This window comes from Bactrocera latifrons, unplaced genomic scaffold, assembly GCF_001853355.1.
Source record: "Bactrocera latifrons isolate USDA-ARS-PBARC rearing strain unplaced genomic scaffold, ASM185335v1 scaffold_18, whole genome shotgun sequence".
Lineage (NCBI taxonomy): Eukaryota > Metazoa > Arthropoda > Insecta > Diptera > Tephritidae > Bactrocera > Bactrocera latifrons.
In genome coordinates this window covers 1,361,574-1,383,836 of record NW_017535296.1, presented here as the reverse complement: position 1 = coordinate 1,383,836, position 22,263 = coordinate 1,361,574, and the positions used below count along the sequence as shown (strand labels likewise).

Genomic DNA, 22,263 nt, shown 5'->3' with positions numbered 1-22,263 from the left:
TTTTTATAAATAACAATTTTCGATAACGTCGGAACATATTTGACAGCCGGCATGCAGTATTACCAACATGAGTTTGACGTTTACATATAATTCATGGCAGCCATTGAAATTTCTCGTCGCGTCGTCTGTGCAAAACAAAAACTGTGTGTGTGATGTAAAAAGTCCTAAAACTTACTAATTTAAAGTAAAAAATAGACACAAAAATGTTCAAACGCAAACTGTGAATCGATATTCGCGTAAAGGTGTTTATAAATGTGTAAAAATTGTGTTATTCGTAGTAAAAAGGACGTTTGAAAAGTTGATTCACATAAAAAATTTTGACTTTGTGTTCGTATAGATACTTGCCTAATTCCTCACACTATTTCGCTGAGAGGCTCATACTTCGCAGTTTTCTGTGCTAAATTTTTTAAATTTGTAGGGTGAATATGACATCACCCTCACCCGCTAACAGTCCAATGCCTCCTCCCCAGGCGCCACCAGCACAAAGCCCCTCACCTTCACCGCACAGTCCTTACCCACATCAACAAATGTCGCAGGGGCCGCCAGTGCAGCAAGGGCCTTCTGGTGCAGGCCCATCAGGTCCACCACATGGACCGCCACAACAACCGCATATGCAAGGACCGCCACCACATAGCCAACACGGTCCAATTCCACCCGGAGGTCATCATGGCCCACCGCCTCCTCCTGGTCATCCTGGTGGCCCATATACACATCCTATGCAGCATGCACCACCCCATGGCTCACCACATGGACCACCACAACATCAACCACACGGTGCAATGCCGCCTGGACAACATGGTGTAGCTCAGCATGGTCCACCACCACCACACGGGCAAGGTCCTCCAGGTCAGCATGGGCCACCACCGCCAGGCAGTGGTGGTGCACCGGGTAGTGGCCCGCCAATGTCACATGCCCCACCACCGCATGGCGTACCGCCCCCACACGGACCGCCTGGACCGCAACAGCAACCGGGTGTACAAGGAGCGCCCCCACCGCATATGAATGGTCCACCAGGTCAAGGGCCACCTGGTCCGCCAGGACCACCAGGACCGCCACCACAAGGACATCACATGCCACCGCATCATCAAAGCATGGGTGCGTATTTGCATATATAATAAACTTTTTTCGTACATTTAATTGCATAATATATTTTTCAGGCCCGCATATGGGAATGCAAATGGCGCCACAAGGTCCCAATATGCCACCAATGGGTTATCAAACACACGGAATGCCGCCAAATGTAAGTTTTTTTTTATTTTAATTTTTAAACCACTCTATACAAAGGTTTCGCCAAAATTAGAAACAGTTTTATAACAAAGAAATTATTTAATTGTAAAAGTCAGAGCATCGGCCTCTTCAATTAAAGCAACCATGATTTTTACTAGTTCGGGCGAGGCTGCGGCAGTCAAATCGGGTTTCATAATATTAAATTCCCCTCCTTTGCTATGATACAGCAAACCACCGGCTTCACGTAATATCACTGCACCAGCAGCTATATCCCAAGGCATTAAATCTTCAATATGGTAGCAATCAAAGCAGCCGCTTGCAACATAGCAAAGTGTCAATGCGGCACTACCCATGCAGCGTGTGCTGTAAAGGTCAACGATTTTTTGTGAAATACTTTATAATTATATAAATTATATGCATACCCTGAGCTATGAGCTGCGAGCTTAGAGAGGCGTTTGACATTCTTATCACGAATTGATGCGGCATGAATAAGTGATATTTCAAAAGCTAGAACTGCATCATTCATCTGAAATATATATATGTATATTGAAAGAAAGAAAAATAATATTAATATTTAAAAAATCTTAATTTTTGTTCTAAAGTGCATTTAGTTCGTTTATCTTCTTATTGCAAATAAATTGTTTGCTTATACGTAGTTAAAGGTCATAAAGATGTTTCTTACTATCACTTAACGAAATTGCATATTAATATATGTCGCCAGAGAGCAAATATACACAATGCGTTTATGTTGAACGATTACTATTAACAATTAAAAGTTGTTCAGGTTCTTTTCTGAACAAATTGTATTAAAGAACTTTACACGGAGTGCATTAGCGCAAGCATTGTCACCTCTGCTCTGCTTTGCTAAACGATTTAAGGCATACCCATGAACAACAATGAGAGAATTTAACGAGTTTAAAAAAGGTTATGATAGAATTTTGAAAAAAAAAAAAAATAATAATTTAATTAAAATAATTTATGTAAATTAGTGATTAAAATTTTTTGTAAATCATAGTGTGGAATGTATAGATATCAGTTTTGCATTGATTAAATTGTAATGTATTACCGCTTGGTCTGCAGCGGCCCCAGCGGCCCCTAACATAAGAAGACCCTAACAGATCGGACCACTATAGCATATAGTGCCATATAAACTAAACAATTACTTGGCGAGATATCTTCACGAAATTTGTGTGGATTATTGCAAAGAGTAACGGTACAATCTTCTAATAAATTGTCCAGATTGGACTACTATATCATATAAAAGTCGTACAAACTGGACAATCAAAATCGAGTACTGGTATGAACAATTTTATATTTGTGAAGAGTGTTATAGCTTTGTTTATGTTTTTGTCGTTATCGCTAATTGTAGTTTATCGTTTCCTAATACGTTATCAAACCCTCCTTGAAGATAACAAATTATCTATACTAATATTTTCAGTTTAAATGCAGTTATACACTTAAATTCATATTTGTGAACATTCAATAAAATGATACTCACTTCGGTACATTTTCTCACATGAATACGTTGACCGTTCAAATAAGCGCCGTGACCCTTCCATGCCGAATACATTTCATTTGCAATGGGATTATATACAATACCCACTACCAATTCCCGATTTATTGCTAAACCCACTGATATACACCAATGTGGTATGCGGTGTATAAAATTGGAGGTGCCATCTATGGGATCAATAATCCATGTGGGTGCATCAGTCAACTCGGGTAGTTTGCCGTTCTCCGACACACTCTCTTCGCCGATAATTTTAGATTCTGGAAAAGCTGTTTGCAACCCCTCAATCAGTATATCTTCTACTTTTTTATCATATACAGTTACTAAATCGTAAGCAGCTGTTTTTTGTTTATAATCTGCATCAGCAACGCTGTAACCTTCACGTAGTAGTGGACCACATTTCATAACAATTTCCAATGCAACATTATAGTAGTTATGTATTTTTATATCATCACTTGTATTTGACATTTTTGTCGTTGTTTGTATTGTGCGTTTACTATAACGTGCAGTCAGTGGGTAGACGTTTAGTGTTTGTTGTAGCTTTGATGGGAAGTAATTTTTGAAGGACAATAACGTCGTAGTATTGTTGGCGGTAGCGACGTGTGTGTGTCTTCTTATTACACTATACACGTTTGGCTTGCTATTTGTTACAGCTCGTATTGTAGCTACTGCAACCGCTGTGCCCTTATTGAGGAAGAACTCTTTACACTGATGTATCGCCAACAACTGATTACTTAGCATCAGCATTTTTAAATAAATTAGCGCTTATTTGTTTCAAAACTTAAGATGAGTGTACTATGTAGAAGAGCGCGAGAGCGACGAAAAAATGATAAAAATGTGTTGTGTGCACATCGGCATAAAGCATTGGAGACAACTAACTATTCGCTGCAATTTTTTTTTTCACGGAGTGATACTGAATTTCGTGTTATTTTATTTTTATAAGTGTGTGAGAGCTAGTTTATCATGTTCTCTTTAAGTGACTTGCATAAAAATAAAAGGTAGACGGTTTTTGTTGTGTCCATCCATAGGAAAGCTATTAGGTATTATATTTTCTTTTTTTTTCTTTTTTCTAAATTCATTCGTCGAAAGTTTTTATGTTGTGTTTTTAAGGTTAGATTATACTTTAACACAGAAATATATTTAAGTAAATAATGAAATGCATAAGAAAAATAAACAAGAAAAAACATTAAATTCTTTTATATCTCAGCCATAATACCATTTACAAAAAAAAAAATTGTATAAGAATTTGATTTTGTTCGTTTAATTTGTTTGGAAGCTATATCTGATTTTGTCTGATAATGGATTTTCTGACAAATGATTAGCTTTTTGAGGAGAAGAGGACTTGTGCAAAATTCGATATCTCACAAACTGAGGAACTGGTTAGCATATATGTACATATATAGATAGGTGGATATGGCTAAATGTTGTTGTAGCCGCAGAATACTGCCGAGTTGACAGCTCTTGGGCGGATGAAAATCCGGATCCGTTCCATAGCCACTACTATCGTGTGAACGGCTGCGACATGGCCAAAGCGACTCAGCTCGCTGTTCATTTATAATTTACATATATGTTAGAGTATTTCCGATTGTTTTTCTCAAACTTCGTGGTAAACTTAATGTACTCTGTTCAGGGTATAAATATATATGTATGTAATTACTTACATGCATTGTCTCAGCGCTCTTATCGTCTTTTTATCTTATCTTACTATATATGTGTAACTTGGTTTTTTATTTGTTCAGCAATTTGCATAGACACTTAAGCTAAAGTGGGTGAGAATATGCAATAAAATTATAAACTACCTGCATATATAATAAGTAGATCGAACACACATGCATAAAATATACATATATCTACATATATATGCACAGCTGCGAGTAATGAAATAGTAGTGTGTACCAACACTTAATCTTTTTCAATTGTTAACAATGGCTCCAGTTGCAGTACAAATGTAAAGCTATAAATAAAAAGAGTTTAGTTCATACAGACAGTTAGTCAAAACTTTATGTCACATGGAAATTAAGTGGAGCTAAAGCATTAATTATCTTAAATGATCGTTGACAGATGATATATTATATTTGAAGTACTGTCTATATCTATACTTACTACTTGGTAATATGACTTTAATTTTTAGTCACAACTATTCAACTAGAACTGTACGAGAAACATGACTATACCATTATACTGGAGTCACTATGTTTTAAAGCTTTTGTGCGGCCTCACATACTCTCGAGACGCTTTTCCGCCATAAGGAATAATTTCCGTTTGTTACGTCAAATGTCTTTCTAGCAATATTTAGGGGGTCGTGCTACCTGCTTTGTTTAATAAAGACGCCTTATGAAGGCTGCGAGCATACAAATTACGATCTCGTAACCTTCCTGTCACAAAATGAACAAAATAACCTAAATTTAATCTGTCCAGGATTTCTACAGCTGATATTATTGGTCGAGTTTTGGCACACCAGTCGTTATTTCAATTGACAACCTCCGGGCAAATCTGTATGGGAGCACTCCTTTATTGTCGTTTTGTTATACTACGTATCATTGCCCTCAACAGCCGATCAATTTCTTCACTTTTTTTCTAAGGTTTTGTTGCTTATATAAGGTTTTTAATAAATTTTCGCTTTTACTCACTCGTACTTATGTTTCGTGCATTGCATTAAAGGATACAAACGTAATATTTTCTTATTCTCCTTTAAAGCATAGTAAATACCTTTAAATTTTACTATTAGTGCTTATTGAAAATTATTACCTTCATTTGATTTGCTCACTACTATTTAATTGCCCGCTGATAATTATAAACTTGTCAGTAGTATCTGTTATACAGAATAACGGTATTTGCTTAACATTTTCAAATTTAGTGCAATAGGCACATTACATAATATAGAATGTTATTCTAAAAGTAATTGAAGTCAATTTCCTATGTAATGCGTAATATACATACTATATATCAAAATTTATCTATGTATTTAAAGTATGCTACTATTACATTGCTCGCGTCTGTATGTATGGCGCTCATGTGTTACGCTTTGTTCCTTCAGAAAACCATTTTTCATTTGTTAATTAAAAAAATCGCATTATTTACCAATATACTTACTTGAATGAAACTTGAGAACTCTTTGTAAATATTACAATAGTAGATTTTTTATACATACACATATATGTACATATGTTTGCATGAATATATTGCTTCATTCAATTTATTTAATGCATATCAATACTGGTTTTCTACAATTTCGTTTTTCCATATTTGATATTGATTCCACAATTAATTTCATTTCCGACCTTTAACTAACCTTTATTACTTATTAGCCACATTTTTTTTGTTTATTTCTTTTTATTTGTATTTTTTTACATCACAACTTTTAGGATATTTTTTTAAGTTTTCATAAATCATCTCACAATTGATATTCTGTTATTTGATCAGCTTCATTGATCAAACCAATCACATCTTGCGTCAGTTCAGGTGTCGCTGCGGCGATGCAATCCGGTTTCATAATCGAAAATGCGCCACCTTTTGAATGACACACTACGCCACCTGCTTCGCGTATTATTAATGCGCCGCCTGCTATATCCCAAGGTTGTAGATCCTGTACAACGAAGCAATCAATGCTGCCGCGCGCCACATAGCAGAGAGATATAGCAGCGCTACCAATGCCACGACAACTAAATTTGCAGGGAAGGATTGAAAGTTTTTAAAGTAAATAATTATATATTCCATTTCATTACCCGATGGAATTGGCAGTCAGTGTACACAAGCGTTTCATGTGCTTATCACGTATAGCTGGTCTTTGAATGAGTGACAATTCGGTTCCAAAAATACCAGTTTTCATCTGTGAATGTAAATGCAGGAAAATTAATAAATAAATTTATAAGTTTATTATTAATTAATTTTAGTTATTGAAATATCAAATAAAAGAACATTCTTATAAGCTTTTTATTTTTATTGTTTCAACTTTAAAATAGATAATAAATAATTCAATATAAATATAAACGAAGCGGTAAAACTTATAAAAATAAAAGGCCGTTCCCTAGACAGGTGGGTTTAAAAATCCGAAATGGACCCGGATTTCTATAGGTTTCCAAAAAAGTTAAAAATAACATCAATTACAAAAACAAAAAATAATTATAAAAATTAAACAATTTAAAAAGTAATTAAACAAAAAATGATAACAAATAAATAATAGAAATTAAGTACTTGGAGCCCAACATGATAGAGCATATGTTCGAAATAATACAAAAAACTATTTACAGGTACTAGTGCTAATAATATCTAATTATTCTTAACTACTTATAATTGGAAAAAACTTGATATCAAGTTGTTTACTCTCTATACAGTCCTCTAATCTTAAATAAAATACGCTCATCAGTTGTTATTTTACTCACTTTAGTACACTTGCTCACGCTAATGGGTTTTCCATTGAGATATGCCCCATGTCCTTTATATGCTGAGTACATCTCATTCACCACTGGAATATATACTATACCAACCACTAACTCCTTATTAATGGCCAAACCCACAGATATACACCAATTCGGAAAGCGGCGTATAAAATTGGTAGTGCCATCTATGGGATCAATGATCCATGTGGGTGCATCTGTTAATACCGGCTCACTATTGTTTTCCGCTGTGCCTTCTTCGCCGATAAATTTCGTTTCGGGGAATGCTTTCTGCAATCCTGCGATGAGTAGATCCTCTACCTTCTTATCATATATAGTTACTAGATCATAGAATGCCGATTTAGTTTTGTAATTAGCATCGGCTTGTGCATAACCTTCACATGCGACCGGGCCACTTTTCATGACCAATTCCAAAGCGACATTATAGTAGTTACGTATTGTTTCTGCTTCAACGCTGTCAGACATTTTTAGTTTGTCTAAATAATATAAAAAGGGTTACGAACTAGCTTTTCTATTCTTTTTGGTTTATAATTTTTATTTCCGTGTTTCTGAAATATTTTTAGGTATTTGCTCTTCGCACAGCGACTTTTTCGAGCGATGTATCGCCAACAACTGATTGCTGAGTATTTATGTTACAAAGCAGTACCGTATTGATTAGGTAGGCTCTCCAAGCGGAGAGACACAATTTGAGGAGCAGCGTTCGTGGAAATTTATTAGTGTGAGAGCGTCAGAAATTAATTATTTTCTCAAATACAGTAGAAATTAAAAACACAACAAACAAATATATAAATAAATAATTGCCTTAAAAACTGCCATTGATATGTAGTATGTCTGTTTTTGCTCACCATTCGCATGAAAGCATTTCACTCTAACAGCTGATTGCTGTCATAACGTAAATTTTCTATGCATTTACATTTTTTATTTCTACTAATTTTTATAAATTTTATTCAAATTTTTTATTTAATTATATTAATAAAAAAATATTTAAAGAAATTTGATTTTATTCAAATTTTTTATTTAATTATATTAATAAAAAAATATTTAAAGAAATTTGATATGACAAAATTTAAGTACATAACAATAAGAAACCTGCTGATTAGCCTTAATATCAATTTTAATATATAATTATCAATAACTTTATAGCTCCTCGCCGCCGACAGATTTCTCTTGATCGGCTTTTCTTATAAGCTCTTCCATATCTTTGCGCAACGACTCGGTGCTAGCGCATATTAAATCTGGTTTCATAATTTCAAATGGTCCGCCATAGGGATGTGTTACCACGCCACCGGCTTCGCGTATGAGCAAATAACCGGCAGCACAATCCCATGGGTACATGTCTTCGATATGAAATGCATCCAAGTTTCCGGCAGCTACCATGCATAAGGAATCCACGACAGACGCATAGGCGAGTAATCTGAAAGTGGCAGAAAAATAATTTCGTGTGTTGAGAGTAATTGAATGCAAAGAGATGTACTCTTTAATTTTGTAAAGCTTTCAAAAGAGCGTGATTTGACTTTGTGCTTTCTTGTTTTATTTTTCTTGATTTGTTTTTGTTTTTTCTCTTGTGAGTTTGGTATTGTTCCTTTTACTTTTGCAAACTTTATGTTTTTCAATTTTTTTTTATCATCAGCATATTAAAATTAAATTATTTCAGATCAATATAAATCAGTTGTAAATGCTATGTTTGTATGTCCGTTGTTTGTTAAGTATACAGAATTAAAATAATTACAGAAAAAAATTTTAATTATATAACTTACTTTAAAATAAAAAGATAATAATAATTTTTCAATACTCAATTCAATGATTTTCCTTCTCCTTCTTGAATTATTCATAACAGAAAAATAATGAATAAAACAAGTAATAAAATAAATATAAAAGCAGACCAAAGTATGATGTATAAAATAAAAATATGGAAACAATTTTCAAGTGAAAAAAATTAATTAATTTAAATTAAAAACATAAATGTTGAATAAAATGAAAGTATAATATCATAAAAACAAAATATATACACAAAACTTAAAATGGAAAAAGAACAAATATATAATAAATTAACTTCATTTGAATTTTAAAAAATATAATAAGTTAAAAAATAATGAAAGAAAAAAATGAATAGTAATTCAAGAAATAATATTAATTTAAAAATTATAATGATAATTAAAATAATAGTAATTTTATTTCTTTCTGTAAAAAAGCTCTAACCTTAAATATTAAAAATAAAATTATTTTTATCCGAAAATGAATTTATAGCTTAATTTACGTTTAAATTATGTAAATGCCTTTGTACTTATCTTAATCTTTCTTAATATATTAGGTTGCTCTTTGATGCTATAAAAAGTATACTGCTGACCTTATAATTTTCTTAAATTGAATACATATGCATAAAATCCCTTTAAACATTAATCTGCTTCCTTATTGCACAAATGACTTGCATGCGATGAGGTTAAAATAACAAATGGTAAATATTGCATTAAGGTGGTCATATCAGATCTCAGTTTATGGCCATATACTACTTTGGGCAAAAAATAGTACGACTTTTTAATTTTAATTTCGCGTGAAAACCCATTCGCTGAAATATTTTTTACTAGGTTGGTATGACTATCACTGACAACAAAATAACCATTAGTGTTTAGCATACTCTTGTATTTCTGAAGTACATAAAGTGTATTCGGCGATTTGTGCGGAATCAAATTTTTGGTTGTCCGCTCCGGGGAAACAGTTTTCGAACCAATTGAAGACATTAAACGTAAATCGCTCCTTGTTTGCACAAGTATATCGAAGCCAATGTCGATGATTTTGAGGTGAAAGGCATAGATTTTGAAGAATAAATTTAGTTTTTAAAATTATGAACAAAGTCTTAATATTTTTTTGCTTATTGTAGTACAACCACGGACTGTCAACTTGGCATCATGTCTCGACTCTACTTCAGGAATGTTTTCTGCCGCTACAACGGTAACAGCACGTGTATAAGTTTTCCGCACGAGATTTGAGTTTCATCATTATGCTTTATTTTGTTTGGTATACAATTTTGCTGGAAATTTGTCAATAGCTACAGAACTTCTATGTCAAAAACGCGTCTCAATTTTGAGTTTGGTTTGACAGCTATTTCTACAGCATATTCTATACACCTAAAATACAACCCTGCATATGTAAAATAAATGCATTTTGTTAAGATCTCTTTTCCAGAAAAAGGCTGAATGTAATGGGTAAATATTTATTGAAGGCTTTCCGACCTACGGCATACACAGTTAAAAGCTCCTCTTCTCTACTTAAAATCAAATATAAATAACTTGACTAGGCATAAACGATGTTTGTTCTGTAAATTTACTACCAATGTCTAAAACTTTATCTCTTACCTTCTAGCAGACGCGCCGATATGATATATCCGTTTTATATGCTTGTTACGTATTTTATGAGCGTGTAGCAACGACACCTCGTATGCCACATTCGCTTCGCTGATCTGTGAATTTTATGAAAATTTATTGGACGCATATACAGTATACCTTAATAACGTCATGGCAAGTGACTTACTTTAGCAATACTGCTAACGTGTATAGGCTTCCCATTGCAAAAGGCGCCACCATCCAGTTTTGTTGTGTACATTTTCTGCTGCACCGGATTGTTGATGATGCCCAAAACGATTTGTTTATTTACCGCCAAACCGATTGAGACGCACACATGCGGTATCTGTTTGATAAAGTTCGATGTGCCATCGATCGGATCAATGATCCAAGTCGGTGCATCCGTTAGCGTTTTTGTTACATGATTATTTTTCGCTGTATCCTCTTCGCCGATGAACTTATGCTCCGGATAGCGTGCCAATATTTGTTCAATTAGAAATTCTTCGATTTTATTATCGTAATCGGTGACCACATCGTAGAATGCCGTCTTGATGCTGATCTGCTTGCCGACCTCCGCATAACCCTCGAGCAGTAACTCGCCAGCGCGCTGCGCAAGCGGATACATAAAATCGAACAATTCGTCGATCAGCTGTGTGCTGGCCATACCTGTTTGCTTTGGCTAGGCGGAGTTTTTAAAATAATATATTTGCGCTTAATTGAAATTAATTTTAATTTCTTGAAAATGTCGCGCTTTATTAAGTGTCTCGCTTTGTGTGTATGCTTTATTCACTCTCCTCTACAACACCTATATTTTACTTTTCCCACGCAACGCTATCTATGTTGGCGCAAAAAATAACGTTTACAAGCTCCACCAAAGTTCAGCACTCAACTGAATGGAAAATATGCTTTTGCAGCTGATTCCACTCGCTCAAACGCTACTGATTCATAACGATTGTTGTATCTCCTTTATTTCTACTTTTTACTCTGCGTTTGCCCGGTTCGTCGTTTGTTTTTTCTTCAATTTTAATTACGATTAGCTTGTAAATAAAAATTCTCACCGTTCGTCTGCATCAGAATCAGCTCTGGGCTTGCCATTGTATGTATCATCGCATTTATTAAAGTGTTGTTTGAAAGCGTAAATCATCGAGTCATTGCTTTGATAAATGAAAGTCAGAATTAGAAAAGTATTGATGTTATTTAATAAGTGGGTGCATTTATCAGTGCTTGAGCACTGACGCTATTAGTTTGCTATCAATAATTGTTTGCGAAAATGCTGTCATAAATTTAGAAAATTACTGTATTGGTTTTAACAGTTGCCATAAGGAGAAACAAGCGAAATTCATCTGTCAGCCACATCTGTCGCTATATTTAACACGTCTTCACGTTTCCCTGTTCTTCAAACCCTTTAATCAGCTTGTGCTAGAAGTTTTCAATCTTGTTGTCTTCTAGAACATATCCTCACCGCAATCCATTTACATCGAAAGGGCTATTTACAGTATGAAACGAATACCCACCTCAAGATATTTCACCGAAAGTTCCACTTATCGTTTACAACAATTACTGAAAATTTTCTAAGGATTGAAAACATGATATGCTCTCACTTAGCTGTAGTCGAATTAAGGGTTTAAAGCCATTTATTGAATTAAAAAATATTTTTTCACATAATAGGTTGTCAAAAAAGTCTTGCGGTATTTCTTGCGGTATTTTGATTGAATTTTCAATTGTTCATAAAATTTTCCATATTTGCGACGCTATAACTCACGAAATACTTAAAAGAAACGGCAATCAATCAAACACGTGTTAGCGCGTGAAATGAGCTTTCCAAAAAGGTCTAGCATGATCCGATGCGACGAATAAAACTAGAACTACGCGCTCTCAGCGCCACCAAGCGAAAATACCGCAAGACTTTTTTGACAACCTAATATGTATATCGAATGGACATACATACATATATTTCAATATATTATTTGTATATAAATCGACCAATCGTTTCGGAAGTATGACCTATTTTTAAGAGTTTTTTTAACATAGTGTAATCGGCTTCCAAAACGAAACCAGTTTTTCTCACTATTACGTTTTTAGATTTGTGATATTTTTTGTTTTGCTTCCTCACAACATTTTTCCCACGTTTTCCTGTTGATTGACTACGGTATCAAGGCTATTCTTATTCGTGTCTCCACCCGTTACTAACGAAAATGGCTAAAAATTCTAAAAATATTTGAAGTCATATTTTAAATAGAGTATTTGTTGGTTCAAGAAAATCAAATCGAAAAAGTTTGCGTTTTCTTGTATAGTTTCTTTAGTAACGAACGCACCTTCGTAAAACACTAATATTGCATAACCTTTTTTCTTTGAGTTTCCGTTATAAAAAAATGAATTAAAATTACACTAACGATATTTTCGATTATATCATAAAGGTTGAATACTGGATTGGATAATTTCAAGGTGTAATTGCTATGGCATATCTACATATGTAATTATTTGCAATTGTGTGTACGTTTTTCGGTTGGTTTAGACTGGTTTATACTCTTGTAAACTTAGTTATGTTATGTTATTAGAGATTGTTTGGGCAGATTAAGGAGACTTATCTAACTTATTACTTACTTATTACTGAAAATAATATGTACAAAAATTATAACGAAGCTAAAGGGAAGGAATTGATTTCGGTGGAAACCAAGAATCTTAGCTGTGTCTTAAATATTTGTGAAAACAAAAATTGGTTGTGTATCGCAGGCATAAGAATCCTCAAGAGTAACCAACTAACTACTCATGGAATAGCAACTATCCCTCTAGAGAGCAACTAACAGCAGAGAGACTCTATTACCCTTTTTTAGTTTACTGTATACATTTTTGTATTCATCTGAAATCCGATAGACCTTTTAAACAGCAGTTATATTAACAAAACTATAATATCCCATGTGCTACATGTAACCTCGGGTATAAAGATGTACCATATATGTAATAGGAAGTCTTGATTTGATGCTGTCACTTTTTCATATTTTCCAGCGTTCATTGTAGGTTAAACGCTACTATAGTTATCTGTTAGAAGCAATTCTTATCAAAGTTGTAGCACTGGAAAATAGACAAGTTTTTGTTTTCACTCCAAACCATATAAAAATAACATACAATGTGTAATAAAAGTGTTGTGTCGCATTGCAACAACGAAAAAGATCATCAATACAATGTATTTTATAAGAGATTTGGTAAGATTCACTACTTAAACATAAAATTGTTATACCAGTTAAGACTTTTTCAAATATATTGAAGTGTGTAATCGATAAATGGTTATCGTTGAAATGGGTTTACTAATAAAGCGTATTGACTAAATCTTATGAGAACTGAAAATGGGTTTAAAGCACAAATCTTATTTCAGAAATTTGGCTTTTTGCTTCAAGAAAACGAAATCGTTTTAGGTGGTATGCCATCAAAACTGTAATATATTTTAAATGAAAGTCTAAATTCAAAATTGGTGGAATTTAAGTTTGCAAATGCTTTATATCGGTAATCTTATTTAATTTTCGGCTTTATGCGACATGTCTTCTAAACGAATCTTAGGGTTGACAAAAAAGAATATATTGATTACCGCTTGTTGGCACGAAACTATCCATTCCCAGGACAGTCTATGTAACCGGAACGGAGCCGGACTGTCCACTCGGGACTATACCCTGAAATTGCTTTAGGAATGTTTTGCGCCGTTACAACAGCAACAATATAGTGATTACTCCTCTTTGATCTGCTACTGTTCTGCTCGCTATAATTTATAGAATTTGTTCGATCGGCAAATTCCAAAGTTTGGCATAGACATGTACGTACTTCGCTTCACACTGTATCTCGTCTACTTCGATTTCTTATCGCAATTTTAATTTAACAGCAATGGTTTCCTCATTTCTCAAAATTAAGAATGGCTTGTTGGCTATTGGAGACTTAGTTTATCAATATGACTCATTAGCAACAAATAAATCGAAAAATAGCGGATAAAATATGGTACCAGTATCATTTGGGTGAAAATTATGTAGATATCATAAAGTAAAATTAATATTTCTTTGGTAGAATTTGAACATTAAACGCACCCAATATCTTTTTAGAATAATCGAATAAATATATAATATGTATAATAATACCGTTATTGTTCCCATCTTAATTTCGCATATTAATTTTTCCAATTTAAGGGTCCACCGGCTCCCGGTCAGGGCCCACCACCCGGCGATCGTCCCGTACAGGAAAGTCTTACCGCACTACAACGCGCCATTGACACAATGGAAGAGAAGGGACTGCAAGAGGATCCACGCTACTCACAGCTACTCGCCATACGCGCCACCTCGAAGCATCAACATCTCACTGGCAATCAGGTGAATATGCTGCGCGCACAAATCACCGCCTACCGCTTGCTGGCGCGCAACAAACCGATTTCCATGCAAATGCAGCAGCAATTAGCACCACCACAACAACAACAGCAACAGCAGCAACAACAACAGCAGCAGGGTGGCGTACCGCCCGGACCACCCGGACCGCCGGTACAACACCCTGGTGTGCCAGTACAACAGCAACAGCCGCAACCCGGACCAAGTGGTGCACCACTTCCAGGCGCTGCCGGCAGCGCAGGCACACCACCGCAATGTCCAACACCGCCGGCAATTCCATACACGCAACAGCAGGTACCCGGTGGACCAAAGTTACAGCCACAACCACCACAACATGTGCAACAACCAACAATGCCACCAGGCGCTGGCGCACCACCAATGCCACCGCAACAAGATATGCCGCATCAGTTGCCGAATGGTGCTGGTGGCAAGCCGAATGCCGGCCCACAGCCACCAATGATGGGTGGCAGTCAGCCACCGATTTCTTCGCCAATGCCAGCAACGATGGCGCAGGGTGTGCGTCCGGGCATGCCACAGGTGCCACCTGGCATGCCGCCACAAGTAACGCCTGGCATGCAAGCGCCCAAACCCGGCGCACCGCCACCGCAGCAACCTATGCCCAAGCCCAATCGCATAACCACAGTCGCCAAGCCAGTTGGTTTGGATCCGATTACTCTACTGCAAGAACGTGAAAACCGCATAGCGTCGCGCATTTCTTTGCGTATGCAAGAGCTGCAGCGACTGCCGGCTACCATGCCGGAAGATTTACGCCTACAAGCGGCCATAGAGTTGCGTGCGCTGCGCGTGCTTAATTTCCAGCGACAACTGCGCGCCGAAATTGTACAGTGTACGCGACGCGACACCACACTCGAGACGGCGGTCAATATTAAGGCGTACAAGCGCACAAAGCGTCAAGGCCTGCGTGAAGCGCGCGCCACAGAGAAATTGGAGAAACAACAAAAATTGGAAGCGGAGCGTAAACGGCGACAGAAACATCAAGAATTCTTGGCGGCAGTGCTACAGCATGGCAAGGACTTTAAGGAGTACCATCGCAATAATAAAGCGCAGCTGGCTCGCGTCAACAAGGCGATTATGAACCATCATGCCAATGCGGAGCGCGAACAGAAGAAGGAGCAAGAGCGTATCGAGAAGGAACGTATGCGCCGTTTGATGGCCGAGGATGAGGAGGGCTATCGTAAACTTATCGATCAGAAGAAAGATAAACGTTTGGCATTCCTGTTGTCGCAGACCGACGAATATATCAGCAATCTCACACAGATGGTGAAGCAGCACAAGGATGATCAAAAGAAGAAGAAAGAGGAGGAGAGCAAGCGCTTAGTGCAATACAAGAAAGAGCTGCTAATGAGCGGCGAATACATGAATATCGATGAAAGCTGCATTGCAGCGGATATGCGCGTCACTGTTGTTGAGCAAGCAACCGGAGCGCGTCTCTCCGGTGAGGAAGCGCCCATGTTGAAGAATTTGCATAACTGGTTAGAGCGTCATCCTGGCTGGGATTGGATTGAGTCTGATTCCGATGATGAAGGTGATGCTGAGATGCGTGCAGCAGACACCAAGGAGCACAACAAATCAAAGGAGGAGCAGGAAGAGAAGAAGGCCGAAGAGGCAGACAGCAAAGAAGCAACCAATGTTGAGGATGCTAAAGACTTTATCAAGAAGGTTAAGGTGGAAGATGATGAGTATCGTACTGAGGAGCAAACCTACTACAGTATTGCGCATACCGTACACGAAAAGGTGACCGAACAGGCAAGCATTATGGTTAACGGACAACTGAAGGAGTACCAGTTGAAGGGTTTGGAATGGTTAGTATCGTTGTACAATAACAATTTGAATGGTATTCTGGCCGACGAGATGGGTTTGGGCAAGACTATACAGACTATTTCGCTGGTTACCTATCTAATGGATCGCAAAAAGGTAAGCTTTGATTGTGTTGTTTTTTTTTTTTTTTATTGTTTACTTAATTTTCATTTCTCGCTTGCCAAAAGGTCATGGGTCCTTATTTGATTATTGTGCCGCTCTCCACACTACCCAATTGGGTGTTGGAGTTCGAAAAGTGGGCGCCGTCCGTGGGCGTCGTCAGCTACAAAGGCAGTCCACAAGGTCGTCGCTTGCTGCAGAATCAAATGCGCGCCACTAAATTTAATGTGCTACTCACCACCTACGAGTACGTCATCAAAGACAAAGCAGTGCTTGCTAAAATCCAATGGAAATATATGATAATCGATGAGGGTCACCGTATGAAGAATCATCACTGCAAGCTTACACAGGTGTTGAATACACATTATATAGCGCCCTATCGCCTGCTGCTCACCGGTACACCGCTACAAAATAAATTGCCCGAATTGTGGGCTCTTCTAAATTTCTTGCTACCATCCATCTTCAAGTCCTGCTCCACTTTTGAACAGTGGTTTAATGCTCCATTCGCCACCACAGGCGAGAAAGTCGAATTGAATGAGGAAGAAACCATTTTGATTATTCGCCGTTTGCATAAAGTGTTGCGTCCCTTCTTGTTGCGTCGTCTCAAGAAGGAGGTGGAACATCAATTGCCCGACAAGGTTGAGTATATTATCAAATGTGACATGTCTGGCTTGCAGCGTGTGCTCTACAAGCATATGCAGAGCAAGGGTGTGCTACTCACCGATGGCTCGGAGAAGGGTAAACAGGGCAAGGGTGGCGCTAAGGCTTTAATGAACACTATTGTGCAGTTGCGTAAGCTTTGTAATCATCCATTCATGTTCCAACATATCGAGGAGAAGTATTGCGATCATACTGGCGCACACAGCGTTGCATCCGGTCCGGATTTGTATCGTGTGTCTGGCAAATTCGAATTACTCGATCGTATTTTACCGAAGTTGAAAGCGAGCAATCATCGTGTATTGCTCTTCTGTCAGATGACACAGTGCATGACTATTATTGAGGATTATTTGAGTTGGCGTCAGTTTGGCTATTTGCGTTTGGATGGTACTACTAAAGCTGAGGATCGTGGTGAATTGTTGCGCAAATTTAATGCAAAGGACTCGGATTATTTCGTGTTCTTGCTGTCAACACGCGCCGGTGGTTTGGGTCTCAATTTGCAGACCGCCGATACAGTTGTAATCTTTGATTCCGATTGGAATCCACATCAGGACTTACAGGCGCAGGATCGTGCGCATCGTATTGGTCAGCGCAATGAGGTGCGCGTACTACGTTTGATGACAGTCAATTCGGTGGAGGAGCGTATCTTAGCTGCTGCGCGTTATAAGTTGAATATGGACGAGAAAGTTATTCAGGCCGGTATGTTCGATCAGAAATCGACGGGTAGTGAACGTCAACAATTCTTGCAAACGATTTTGCATCAGGATGACAATGAGGAGGAGGAAGAAAATGAGGTGCCCGATGATGAGGTTATTAATATGATGATAGCACGTAGTGAAGATGAGATAGAATTATTCAAGAAAATGGATATTGATCGCAAGAAGGAGGATGAAGAATTACATCCAGGAAGAGAGCGTTTAATTGATGAATCTGAGTTACCCGATTGGTTGACGAAGGACGACGATGAAGTCGAGCGTTGGCATCAATACGATGAGGACACCATTTTAGGTGAGTTTCGCATATCAATTCGTATATAAACCGATTCAAATGTGATGAAATTAAGGAGTTTCAATTGGCTTTCATTAATTTTTTAGGTTATAAGCGAAATATCTTTTAATTTCGAAAGTAATTTAGTTTAGCATTGCATTTTAACATAAATTCGTTTCAAAATTAAGTTCAAACTTAAAAAAGAGTATAATTTATACATGTACTTGATGGAGATTTCGAAGTTAAATTCGAATAAAATATCGAAGTATTTAAATTCGCACTTAATTATGAATTCGAACATATTCGAAGTTAATTTCGAAGTAGAATTTCATTAAAATTCTAATTTAAATTTTAATTCTGTTTAAAATTTTTTCGTATTTGAAAATTTCGAATCAGATATCGAATTTGCTTTAAAATTCGTACTTAATGTCGAATTCGAATTTAAGTGGTACAAAATATCGTAATTAAGTCTAAATTTGCACTTAACACGATTCGAACATATTATTGAAGTCGAATTTGAATCGTATTATCTTAATTTTCTGTTATATTAGCATATTGATAAAAAGCGAAATTTGTTTTCATTTCTGTATTAATTATATTTTGTAATGAATTTCATTGCATTTTAATTTCGAATTTCGAACTTTATATGGAAAACGAATTAATCATTGACCTTTACTTTAAATTCGTACTTAATGCCAAGTTCGAATATAAGTTGGTACAAAATATCGAAATTAAGCCTAGGTTCACACTTAATACTGAATTCGAACATATTTTAAAACTCGAATTTAATTTAAAATTAGAATTTCATTTAATTAACTTAAATGCGATATAAGTTTTTCGAATTCAATTTCGAATTCGAATTTCATAAATCTTCCACTATAAATTTCAATTCTGTTTCGAATGTTTTCCGAGAATTTTTTTATTTAAAATATTATTTCCCTTTTACAGGTCGTGGTTCTCGTCAACGCAAAGAGGTTGACTACACGGACAGCCTCACAGAAAAAGAATGGCTCAAAGCCATTGATGATGGTGCTGAATTCGAAGAGGAGGAGGATGAAGACGATGCTAAGCGTAAGCGTCGTAAACGTAAAAATCGCAAAGATGAATCCGATGAAGATGAGTTAATTATGAAGCGGCGTCGGCGTCAAAATATCGATAAACGCCTCAAAAAGCAAATGAATAAGATAATGTCAGCCGTTATTAAATATACCAATGACGATGGGCGTGTTCTCTCTGAACCGTTTATGAAGCTACCATCACGTCAGCGTCTACCCGACTATTATGAAGTCATAAAACGACCTGTGGATATTAAGAAGATCTTACAACGCATTGAAGATTGCAAATACGGTGACATCAATGAGCTGGAGAAGGACTTTGTACAGCTATGTCAAAATGCACAAATCTACAATGAGGAAGCTTCGCTCATCTACCTAGATTCCATTGAACTACAGAAGGTATTCGTTAGTGCACGTGCACGTGTAACGGCTGCAGCAGCAGCTGCTGCATCAGCAACCGCCGCAGCTGGAAATGAGTCTACAAGCGGTGGCGGCGGTGGCGGTGGCACTGCAGCTGGCTCAGAGGCTTCAGACAATGAAGAGGAAGAAGTTGGCGATGATGCTTCGGAAGATGAGGAAATTGCCACCACATCCACATCGGCGGTGAAGATGAAATTGAAACTAAACAAATCATTAGCTGCCGCACCATCCACGCCTATACAGGCAGCACCAGTGAGCACTGCTGCGGCTACCACCTCCAAAAAGCAAACGCGCCGCAAACGTTCACAAAAAAAGTATACAATTTTCGATGATGATGATGACGACATAGATTAGCTGCCATTGGGCGTAGTTTTTGCGCTTAGCACACAACAGGATTGTGTGGGCGGGGGAGGTGGTGTGAAGGCAAAGGCGAAGGCGTCGAATTCGAAAGCTAGACGAGTACAGAAGAATTTGGCGCATGATGAATACGATGGTGACGTTGATAATGACGAGTAAGCAGCATTAAAGTTGGAATATTTCGTTTGAAATTTGTACAATTTGGCTTTCAACAAAATTTTCTTCTCATAAACATTTCGTAATGGCTTCAAAGGCTAATAAACATAATAATTATTTAATAAATAGTCTTATACCACATTAGTTCTTTAGCGGAAAACGGGATTTTATTAATGTGCCGCCTTTTGCGTTTTTTGAGTTATCATAATAAATTAAGTTATTATGCTATTCTCCTTCAATTACTTACTTTGCAGATTATCGATATTGTAGTTTTTACACAGCACAATTTTTATTAATTACATATATTATATTTAACAATTTCTTTCTGCTATCTTAAACATAAACATGTATTGCAAATGCATAAGTACTATGATTGAGTGCGTCAGCGCAATGGAATTATAAATAAAATTAATAACAAATCAATATTGACTTGTTTCATTTTGAGAACGAAGTATGAGAGTTAGGCCAAAGTAAAACAAGAAAAAAGTTAAACTCGTTTGCTACGAAGCTATAATATCCAATATATTTAACTTGATTTGGGACGGTTATGTGGTATAACGATTTCAACAAATTGTTACAATTTTTTGGCCGATTATATTATTGCTTTGCACAATGATATGTGCAAAATTTCGTGAAGATAACTGTCAAATAAGAAAGTTTTTCATATAAGGACATGGTTTTGATCGCTGTTGTTGTTATTGTAGCGGCAGAAAACATTTCTGAAGTAATTTCGAGGTATGGTGCCGAGTTGACAGTACTTGGCCGGTTAAAAATCCGGGTCCGTGCCGGTTACTTAGACCCAACTGTTTATAGGAACGACAGTTTGTATAACATAGTGGAATTTCAGATCAATGTCTCAAAAACTGAGCGATTAGTCTAGTAGCGTATATACTGACAGGCGGTCATGACTTAAATCAGGGTCTCAATCGCTGCGATAGTATGGCAAGGCAACATATTTGACACAAACATGTTGCAGTATAAGTAGTGTCACAATATTGGTTACTGCTTGCTCGAACATTACGCTTGTCACGCTAATAATGTTTATATGACTTTTATAGGTTTTTTGATGCTTCTGTTACAAACTTCGTGGCAAGCTTAATGTACCATTTTCAGGGTGTATAAATATATGGTGGTCGAATTGTTGTAGGATTACCTAAGTCATGCCTGATGTAACAGCATGTTCCCAAAAATTATATATGAGCCGTTCAATGCACATATCGTTTATTGAAAATTGTTCTATGCCGCTAATATAAAGCGGCTATTAAATAATTACGAAAATTATTTTATAACCGAATTTACAACATTCATTTTTATAGAAGAGCTGTGATAAAAATGTATAATAACTAAATTTTTATGTAATAAAAACTTAAAAATGAAAAGACTAAATTTAACTTTATTACTTTTTTCAGTTGCCAAATCGTTTAACTCCATCAGTCACATAAAAACTGTAACATTACTGACGATTATTTGTTGGCTACTCTTTCTTATTAATTTTATGTACCGTTAGATGAAAGCTATATCTGCAATTATGGATTCTACATTATATACTTGAATTCATATCATCAGAGGAATTTTTAAAAACAATATACATTGCATCATCGTGTTTCTCAACTTTTCGTTTTATGGAGTTAATCGATGTGTGCACTGAGCGGCTCATATATAATACTATATCTATCTTGATTAATTTTAGGTGATACATACAACCGTTAGGTGAACAAAACTATAATGCAAGAGTATAAAAAGCGACCTTTTTTGTAGGACCACCATTTTTCTACAAGACTTTGAAATATTTTAGAAGGGTCTATCAATGAAATTTTGGGTAAAATAGAGCTTTTTTTTTTAAAAACGGCGGCATTTTCT

General features: G+C 36.4%; 4 protein-coding genes across 5 annotated transcripts; 1 reads left to right on the top strand and 3 right to left on the bottom strand.

The window, feature by feature from the left end:
• Positions 1 to 114: 114 nt before the first annotated feature.
• On the top strand, positions 115 to 20,828 carry LOC108967213 (ATP-dependent helicase brm). 2 transcript variants are annotated; one of them, XM_018930499.1, is made up of 5 exons: positions 115 to 1,095; positions 1,158 to 1,240; positions 14,693 to 16,768; positions 16,840 to 18,436; positions 19,364 to 20,828. In XM_018930499.1, the coding sequence occupies exons 1-5, from the start codon at positions 426 to 428 to the stop codon at positions 20,242 to 20,244; spliced, it is 5,307 nt and encodes a 1,768-aa protein (XP_018786044.1). In that variant the 5' UTR covers positions 115 to 425; the 3' UTR covers positions 20,245 to 20,828. The 2 variants fall into 2 exon arrangements, with proteins under 2 accessions (XP_018786044.1, XP_018786043.1); XM_018930498.1 differs by having other exon boundaries at positions 14,642 to 16,768.
• LOC108967214 (inositol monophosphatase 2-like) lies at positions 1,230 to 3,612 on the bottom strand. The gene is made up of 3 exons (XM_018930500.1): positions 2,726 to 3,612; positions 1,650 to 1,753; positions 1,230 to 1,590 (listed from the first exon to the last, which is right to left on the bottom strand). Exons 1-3 carry the CDS (start codon positions 3,482 to 3,484, stop codon positions 1,323 to 1,325), a joined length of 1,131 nt encoding a protein of 376 aa, XP_018786045.1. The 5' UTR covers positions 3,485 to 3,612; the 3' UTR covers positions 1,230 to 1,322.
• LOC108967216 (inositol monophosphatase 2) lies at positions 5,907 to 7,766 on the bottom strand. Its single transcript, XM_018930502.1, has 3 exons — positions 7,120 to 7,766; positions 6,463 to 6,566; positions 5,907 to 6,399 (listed from the first exon to the last, which is right to left on the bottom strand). Exons 1-3 carry the CDS (start codon positions 7,597 to 7,599, stop codon positions 6,132 to 6,134), a joined length of 852 nt encoding a protein of 283 aa, XP_018786047.1. The 5' UTR covers positions 7,600 to 7,766; the 3' UTR covers positions 5,907 to 6,131.
• LOC108967215 (inositol monophosphatase 1) lies at positions 8,204 to 11,479 on the bottom strand. Its single transcript, XM_018930501.1, has 3 exons — positions 10,663 to 11,479; positions 10,488 to 10,591; positions 8,204 to 8,548 (listed from the first exon to the last, which is right to left on the bottom strand). Exons 1-3 carry the CDS (start codon positions 11,134 to 11,136, stop codon positions 8,272 to 8,274), a joined length of 855 nt encoding a protein of 284 aa, XP_018786046.1. The 5' UTR covers positions 11,137 to 11,479; the 3' UTR covers positions 8,204 to 8,271.
• Positions 20,829 to 22,263: the final 1,435 nt, after the last annotated feature.